The following is a 9,323-nucleotide window of genomic DNA, read 5'->3' as shown; positions in this document are numbered from 1 at the left end:
TTAATGATTTATTTTTTAAAATTTCTTTGAAAGAGGGAGGGGGAGACACACACACACACACACACACACACAGAGAGACAGAGAGAGACAGAGAGATAACTTCTCATTGGCTCACTCTCCAAATGCTTGCAACAGCCAGGGCTGGGTCAGGCTGAAGTCAGAGCCAGGAACTCCACCTCGGTCTCCCACATAGATGGCAGGGACCCAAGTACTTGGGTCATCATCTACTGCCTTCCCAGGTGCATTAGCAAGAAGGTGGATCAAAAGCATAGTAGCTGTGACTCCAACCAGCACTCCGATATGGATGCCACATGGGAAGTGACAGCTTAACTTTTTTTTAAAAGATTGATTTATTTGAAATGCAGAGTTACAGAGAGGCACAGAGAGAGAGAGAGAGAGAGAGAGAGTGGTCTTCCATCTCCTGGTTCACTCCCCAGATGGCCGCAATGGCTGGAGTGGCACCGATCTGAAGCCAGGAGCCAGGAACTTCTTCTGGGTCTCCCATGTGGATACAGAGACCCAAGAACCTGGGCCACTTCTGCTGCTTTTCCAGGCCATAGCAGAGAGCTGGATTGGAAGAGGAGCAGCCGGTACTTGAAACGGCGACCATATGGGATACCGGCACCGTAGGCGGCAGCATTACCCACTACACCACAGTGCTTAACTTTTGCCAAAATAGATTTGAGGGGCTGGTGCTGTGGTGTAGTAGGTTAAGCCTCCACCTGAGGTGCTGGCATCCTCTGTGGGCACCGTTTCGAGTCCTGGCTTCTCCACTTCCCATCCGGCTCCCTGCTAATGCACCTGAGAAAGCAGTGGAAGATGTCCCAAGTGCTTGGGCCTCTGCATTCATGCAGGAGACCTGGAAGAAACTCCTGGTTCCTGGCTTCGGCCTGGCCCCTGGCTTTGGCCTGGTCCGGCTCTGGCTGTTACAGTCATTTGGGGAGTGAACCAGTAGGTGAAAGATGTCTCTTTCTGTCTGTAATTCTGCCTCTCAAATAAATAAGTGAATCTGCTTTCTATAAAAAAATAAGTGAATCTTTAAAAAATAGATTTGGTATTGTGGATTTTAAATCTATGTATAATAATTGTATTATTGGTGTGTGGTGCAATATAATGCTATGTTTTGAATTATGTAAAATCAATTTCAGAAGGAGAGGGCAAGTAGAGATGAAAGCAGATTGTCCAGGTTGATGGCTGTTGAAGCCAGCGGTGGCCACATGGAGTTCATGGTACTATTTCTCTACTTTTCCTTGTCTGAAATTTTATGAAGTAAAAATCTAGAGACGCTCTTCGGGTTTGTTGGTTTTGGTCCAGCAGGGGTGATCCTGCGCGTGTTAGAGCCCTCCAGCCTCTGTTTCTGTAGCAGTTTCCCAGAGCTTCTCCCACCCACTCCCCGCCCCCTCCCTGCCCGGGACCCTGAGTAGACAAAGGAATTATTGACCTCCCCCAAAGAACCCTGTCCAGGGGGAGCCTCTCTGCCAGCTTCCAGACCTTTCTCCTCATCCCCTGTGTTCCCCTCCACGTGTTTGAATAGGGATCACATGTGCCCAGTAAAAAGTCCAAGCCATAACCCAGGAGCTTGGCGTAGGGCCAGTCTCCCTCCTTGCCTCCATCCTCCCCAGAGGCAACTGTCCCACCCAGCTTCTTGTACCCCTTTCCAGAGAGTTTACACGCATAAAAAGCACACTTGTGGCTACCAACCAACCTCTTTTTATCCCTTCTATAAATGGTGGCATCCCATACACATATGTCTGTTTAGTTAGAAAGTAGATGTTACGGGGCTGGTGCTGTGCTGTAGCTGGTAAAGTCACTGCCTGCAGTGCCACATCCCATATGGGCTCTGGTTAGAATCCCGGCTGCTCTACTTCTGATCCAGCTCTCTGCTATGGCCTGGGAAGGCAGTGGAAGATGGTTCCTTGGGCCCCTGCACCCGTATGGGAGACCCAGGGGAGGCACCTGGCTCCTGGTTTTGGTTTGGCCCAGGTCTGACCATTGTGGCCACTGGTGGAGTGGACTAGCAGATGGAAGACCTCTCTCTATATATCTGTCTCTGCCTCTTTGTAACTCTAACTTTCAAATAAATAAATAAATACTTAAAGAAAAAGAAAGTAGATGTTATATCACATATGATATCCTGAGACCTTCCACTCTGTATATCTGGAGAAGCCTTAAGCTTTCCCAGGCTGCATAGGATTCCAGGGCCCACACACCACAGAGCACTGTGCCAATAGACACAGGTTGTTCCCAGGCCTTTGTTCTTGATAACAGTGGATTCAGCAGGGAATATCCAGGTACATCACCCGTGCACACCTGTACATCACGATGGCCCGCCTGGACTTTACCATTTCACATACCTCGGGCAGCAGCTCCTCTCCTTTTGATGGTCCTGACTTAACTCGCAGAGGTAACCTTAAGGTGACTATATTTTACATTTGGCTTCATGTGTGACAAGTGACGAAATAGGGTGAGTGGGGTTATGAAATAGTCATTTTGCCAGACTGAACCTGAAATCCCGGGCTGTCTTAGGTCTGGGCCCTGGGGCTAAATCTTTAGTTTGTGCCTGGCGGGAAAGCACAGCATGACTGTGTGCCCTTTCTATCTGGAAAATTCCCTCTGTGCCCCTTGGCAGCACCTGGGGGTGAGGGCAGGAGGCTGTCCCAGCCCAGGCTCCCAGGGCCATTCTTTTCGTAGGAGGAGCCTGGCACCCGGAATGCGGAGGGAGAGAGGCATCTCCCCCACTGGGAGACAAGGAAAACATTACCAGTGATTTTGAATGACAGAGGGGAGGGCGGGTGTTTAGATAACCCCCTGCCACCAAAGCTAAGTCCAGAGCTGGGGCCGGGGGTGGTGAGGCAGGAGCTGGGGTGGTTGAGCCCTAGGCCACCCGTGAGTACTGAGTACTCAAGCCTTGGTTGCCATGGTCACCATCCTGGCACTTGAGTTATGCAGGGCAGCGCCCGCCCGTCATTGGTAGCAAAACATCTGTGTGTGGGGGAGGGTGGCTAACGTGCACCCCTGGCCTCCTAGACAGCAGAGACCTCAGAGGGCTGGGACCCAGGAGTGAGGTAAGAGCTGTGGTGTGGGCAGACGGACACCCTGGCAAACTCCAGGCCGGGGCGTCGCCACTCGCCCTGCTCTAGTTCCAGTCTAGTTCTTCAGAATTGTTTCTGCGGCGAATGAGTGAGGGCGGGAGGCTCAGTGTCTATCCCTAGGGTGGCCTCTGGGTCCTACAGGAGCCTGGGAGTGGGGAGAAGCCAGGGTCAGGTTGGTCATAACCCTTTCCTGAGGCTCGAAGTGGGGGGAGGGATGAGGGGACTTCAAAAAGTTCATGGAAAGTAAAAAATTAGAAATACATGCATTGTTTCTTCATAAGATGTATTTTTCCTACCCTTTTTTTTTTAAAAAGATTTATTTATTTATTTAAAGAGTTACACAGAGAGAGGAGAGGCAGAGTGAGAGAGGGAGAGAGAGAGGTCTTCCATCCACTGGTTCACTCCCCAGATGGCAGCCCCGGCCTGAACTGCGCCTCCAAAGCCAGGAGCCAAGTGCTTCTTTCGGGTCTTCCACGTGGCCGGGACTCCGAACTGGTGCCCCTATGGGATGCTGGCACTGCAGGCAATGGCTTTCCCCGCTTTGCCACGACCTTTTTGAAGACCTTTCATAGGCAAAGTTTCCTTTAGGTCACAGTTGGGCAATCAGTTCAAAGTAAATAGGTCGGTGACTAGGGGATGGGACTCGTGTGTGTACATAGCGACTGACTGACTGCGTGGCAGCCTGTGTTGGAAAGTGGGTGGTCTGACCCAATGCAAATATATTTATTAAAAAAATGCAACAATGGGGAGATTAGAAACCAAAGCCACTTTTGCTGCCGATGCTATTTATTTGGATGCTATTTATTTGGGAGTGAGGAAAGGACTAGGAGGAGTGTTAGTCCTGAGCTTACTTTTAGAGCTCATTGTTTCAACAAAAATTCCTGGGATCCCTCCTCTGGGGAGTTTGAACCAAGCACATGAATAACTGGGAGGCAGGAGGTGAAACGCGCTGGCTCTGTAGGAGTCTGGAGGGTGAGGGCTCCGAGGAGGATGGAGAAGGAGCTGTCGAAGGAGGAGGAGGAGCCGGAGGCTAGAGCCTCAGGGAGGGAGGGCTGGGAGAGCCACAGTGCCAGGGGTGGGCTGGACCTGGGGGGATGCAGGGGGCTGCTGCAGAGGTGTGAGCAAGAGGCACTGTGGTATAGATGGTGCAGATGATGCAGATGGTGTAGATGGTGCAGATGGTGTAGACGGTGCAGATGGTGCAGATGGTGTGCACACAGGAGCCCTGCTGCCTGGGGCGGGATCTCAGCTTGGCCACTTAGTACCTGTGTGAAGCTGGCAAAGCTCAGGCACTTGTTGTCGTTGGTCTTCTTTAGTATACGCACTACCAAGGTGAGTGCTCACTTAACCATGTGACTTGGTTTCCCGCTCTGTAAGATGGTAGAAATGATAGAAACTGTGTTCAAGGCCTGGTGGAAAGATTAAGTGAGCAGATCCCTATGAAGGGTTTAGAAAAGTGTCTGACACGTAGTAGATCCTAGTAATTACAAAGTCTTCCCCCAGAAGCAGACCTTGAGACAATGAGTCAGGTGCAAGCAGTGCATGTGGGAGACCGTCCCAGGAAACCTGGGTAGGGGAGTGGAAAAATGGGAGGGAAGAGGTCAGTGTTCTCAAGCACCTTTGCCCTTGCAGGTGAGTGGAGTTTAATCCTGTTGGTAGCTTTGTTTCTTTGCCAGCATCACCATGTGGCCTAAGGTGGCTGTCCCTGCAGTGCTGGTATCTCATATGGGCGCTGGTTCAAGACCTGGCTGCTCCACTTCCTATCTAGCTCTCTGCTATGGCCTGGGAAAGCAGTAGAAGATGGCCCAAGTCCTTGGGCCCCTGCACCTGCGTGGGAGACCCAGAAGAAGCTCCTGGCTCCTGGCTTCTGATCAGCGCAGCTCCTGCCATTGCAGCCAATTGGGGAGTGACCCAGTGGATGGAAGACCTCTCTTTCTCTCTCTGCCTCTCCTTCTCTCTTTGTGTAACTTTGACTTTCAATTAAATAAATAAATCTTTAAAAAAAAAAAAAAGAGCATACTCCAGGGGCCCAGGGAAAATTTGGAAAAACTTGGCATGTTATTACTTAAAGAAGAAGAAAATGGATTCTGCCACATTTTGCCAAGTTCATGTTACTTAAAAAATATTGGGAGAAACCCATGAAAGAAAGATGCCTTTAAACTTTTTTTTTTTACTTATTTATTTATTTATGAGAGAACTCACTAATCACTGATTCCCTTTCCACATGCCCACAACAGTGGAGGCTGGGCCAGGCTGAAGGTAAGAGCCAGGAACCTAATCCAAGTCTCCCAGTGGGTGACAGGGACCCCGCTGCTTGAGCTGACCACAACCACCTGACTCAGCCCAGGGAAAACCAGCAGGAGAACCATGTGGCCAACCTGCAGAACCGTGGGAAAGAATAATCATTTAAAACCCCTGCATTTGGGGCAATACTTGTTTATTCTTGTATCGGTAGTAATGCAGTAGATTAAAATAGCAAAAGTTTACTTTTTTGCTAGTATGGCATTTCCAAAGAGGGTCAGCAGAGAATTCTGCTCTTGGTGTTACACCCTGAGATCCAAGCTAATGGAGCAGCCACCATCTCAAACATTGCAAAACAAAGGGAAAGTGCCTTCACTCTTAGAGCTTCCGCCTGGAAGTGACACACCCCACTTGTACTCACATTTCATTGGCTAAAGCAAACAGATGGGAACATATGGTCCCACCATGTGAAAGGAGACAAAGTCACACTATTTGTGACTATCCCTAAATACCTCCATCCTTAAATAATTTATTTCTCTCTTATAACAATCTGAGTGGGTGGGCCTGACACAGTAGGACTGGCCTGACATCAACACAGCGTCGGGGACCCAAGCTCATCTGTTTGCTTGCTCTGTCATCCCCAGAAGGTTGCCGTCATCTTCGTGATGAATGATGGAAGGGTTATATTCCAATTTAGGAGGATAACTTGAAAGTTACACGTATAAGTTGCATTTACATCTCATTGGCCACAACCAAATCACCTGACCACCTGCTGGGAAATGTAGTCCTTTGTAAAAAAGATTTATTTTGTTTATGTGAAAGAGAGAGAGAGAGAGAGAGAGAGAGAATCTTCTACTCACTGGTTCATACCCCACATGGCCACAACAGTTGGGGCTGGGCCAAGATGAATTCAGGAGCTAGGAACTTCCTCCGGGTCTCCCATGTGGGTGTAGGGGCCAAGCAGTTGGGCCGTCTTCCACTGCTTTCCCAGGCCACAGCTGGGAGCTGGATTGGAAGTGGAGCAGCCGGGACTTGAATGGTGCTCTACATGGATGCTGGCGGTGCAGGCAGTGGCTAAACCCATTAATGCCACAGCGCCAGCCCCAGGAATTGTAGTATTTAGCTGAGTGATTGTGTGCCTGCCTAAACATCACCTAAACATCACCGTAAAAGGAAAGGGAAAGAGAGGCGGGGGGCACAGCAGCTCTGGGACCCCACAATACCAGGGGTGTCATGGTTTTCATGCACTCAATCCTGTCCACGGTGAATCCCACTTTGGATACACATGATTCTGATCAGTTATTTTAAATCAAGAGTTCCCATGAACTTAATGGTCACTTCAGAGAGGTCTGACCTTCATTAGAAAACATTTGAGGGCCGGCGCCGTGGCTCACTAGGCTAACCCTCCGCCTTGTGGCGCCAGCACACTGGGTTCTAGTCCCGGTTGGGGCACCGGATTCTGTCCCGGTTGCTCCTCTTCCAGGCCAGCTCTCTGCTGTGGCCAGGGAGTGCAGTGGAGGATGGCCCAAGTCCTTGGGCCCTGCACCCCATGGGAGACCAGGATAAGTACCTGGCTCCTGGCTTTGGATCAGAGCCATGCGCTGGCCTCAGTGCGCCGGCTGCGGCGGCCATTGGAGGGTGGACCAATGGCAAAAGGAAGACCTTTCTCTTTGTCTCTCTCTCTCACTGTCCACTCTGCCTGTCAAAAAAAAAATTTTTTTTTTTGAGAAGCAGATCAGCAGATCTAGGTGGGCGGAGACGCCACACAGAGAGACAGAGTTCCCATCCTCCATCTGCGGCAGCTGAGGCTGGGCCAGGCCCCGCTGGGAGCCAGGAACTCGGTTCAGGCCTCCCAGGCTGAAGACTGGAACCCGATTACTGGAGCCAGTACTTTGTCTCCCAGGGTCTGCCTTAGCAGGAAGCTGGAGACTGGACATCAGACTCCGACATGGGCGTCTTAGCTACCAGGTTAAATGTTCACCCAGTGTCTTCGCTTCTGATTGGTCTTATTTATTTATACCCACATTGTTTGACAAACTACTTAAGCAGTTAGGAAGCTGTCGCTCCCCCATTCGCGGAGGAATGACACTGGACCCTGCGCTGTTCTTTTGTCTGCTCGGCCCTTCCCGGGTTAGCTGCCGTTCCCCTCATTTGTGGAGGAATGACGCCGTCCCGGGTTAGCTGCCGGCTCCTCCACGGAGGTGGAGGGGCGGCACCCCCCCGCCGCTTTCCCCGCTTCCGCGGAGGAGCGGCACACCACCAGCCGGCTCTCTCGGGGGCTGCTCAGATGTTCCTTCAGATGTTCCTGGTGCATGTTGTCTCTCCTCCTTTATAGTCCTCTTCCACCAATCCCAACTCTGCTGCCCACACGCTGAGCACGCTGCTCTCCTCCAATCAGGAGCAGGATCAGCTCCTGCAGCTTATCAAACTGATGAGGCAGCTGAGTAGAGGTTGTTTGGTCTCTCTCTCTCTCTCAGCGCCATATTGTGGGAGAGCAGATGCATAGAATAAGTCTTAATTCCAGTAACTTAGTCTAGTCTCAGTTGCTCCCCACAGGAAGCCGCTTGGGACACCTTCTTCCCATATCAGAGTGCCTGGTTCCAGTACTGGCTACTCTGCTTCTGATCCAGCTTCCTGCTAGTGTGCACCCTAGGAGGCCCCCTGCCAATCATGTGGGAGACAAGGATTGAGTTTCTGGCTCTTGGCTTTCACCTGGGACAGTGCTGGCTGTTGTGGGCATTTGGGGATTGAAGAAACTCTTTCAAAGTGAAAAATACATTTAAAAAAGAGGAGAGAGAGAGAGATACTTCTCCAGGATGGGGAGACCAACACACTAACTTAGTTTCTTTGCTTCCCACATTTCATCTACATGCAGGTTATTATTTTTTAAATATTTATTTATTTGAGAGGCAGAGTTACACACACACAGAGAGAGAGAGAGAGAGAGAGAGAGAGAGAGGTCTTCCATCCACTGGGTCACTCCCCAATCGACCGCAACAGCAGGAGCTGCTCTGGTCCGAAGCCAGGAGCCAGGAGCTTCTTTTGGGTCTCCTGTGTGGGTGCAGGGGCCCAAGGACTTGGGCCATCTTCTACTGCTTTCCCAGGCCATAGCAGAGAAGATGGGAAGTGGAGCAGCTGGGACTCAAACCTGTACCCATATGGGGTGCCAGCACTACAGGAGGTGGCTTTACCTGCTTATGCCCCAGGGCTGGCCCTGTAGGTTATGATTTAAAGGAACATCTCAACCCTCAAATATTTTATTTCCTTCAAGTAGCCAACCCCAAATTCATTTATGATGTAAGCTAGGAATTTTATCTTCTGGGAGATCCCATAAAAATGTTCTAAACGTTTTTCCTGGCTCCACAGCTAAGCGCTGATTTCATTTGTATCTTCAGATTCTTTCTGGGGGAAAGGTTGCAGGGAGGAAAAGGATTGTGACTCTTCCTACTGATCCAGAAATTCTAAGAAAATCCATCTCAATCCCTTGGAAGCTTATATTCCAAAGGCAGCACGGTCCCGGGCTCTCAGAGAGTAAAATGCACTTGGCAAAATTGAAAGAAAACGAGAAGTTTACTTGAATAAAATGCTTGGAAGTATCCTGGATGGTCTGTGGGTTTGTGTGCTTTAGGCTAGTCAAGCATGAGGACACGTGTGTACGTGTGTGCATGTGCACGTGGGTGCAGCAGGTGGAGCTTGGGCGCTGTAAATAGAGCCTGCCGTGGCGCCCTCCTCCTCTGCGGAGGCATGAGGAGTGTGGAGACGGGGCAAAGGTTTGGTCCTCAGCTCAGCCCCAGTCCTGCTTGTTTTTATCCCTAACAAGAAGCCATCCCCCTCGCCACTCCCTAGTTTTCGTTTTCTAGCAGCAAATGAAGAAGCTGCTGAGCCAGCCCTGGTTTCCGGGAAGTCAGATGACCTTTTCCCTCCCTCAGCGCTCAGCTCTCTCTGCCCTTAGGTGGACACCATGGACCCACTGAGGGCTCTCCTTTGCCT

General features: G+C 50.5%; 1 protein-coding gene across 1 annotated transcript in view; it reads left to right on the top strand.

Annotated features, from left to right (window-relative positions):
• Nucleotides 1–2,322: 2,322 nt before the first annotated feature.
• LOC100343656 (butyrophilin subfamily 3 member A2) overlaps nt 2,323–9,323 on the top strand; it is an 18,772-nt gene continuing 11,771 nt past the window's right edge. Inside the window, 1 exon segment of the mRNA XM_070074934.1 lies at nt 2,323–2,404. Coding sequence (XP_069931035.1) covers nt 2,323–2,404 — 82 coding nt within the window.

The sequence above is a fragment of the Oryctolagus cuniculus genome, chromosome 5 (assembly GCF_964237555.1).
Source record: "Oryctolagus cuniculus chromosome 5, mOryCun1.1, whole genome shotgun sequence".
In the NCBI taxonomy this organism is placed as follows: domain Eukaryota; kingdom Metazoa; phylum Chordata; class Mammalia; order Lagomorpha; family Leporidae; genus Oryctolagus; species Oryctolagus cuniculus.
Note: the sequence above shows the minus strand (reverse complement) of the source record. Positions and strands in the feature narration are given on the sequence as shown.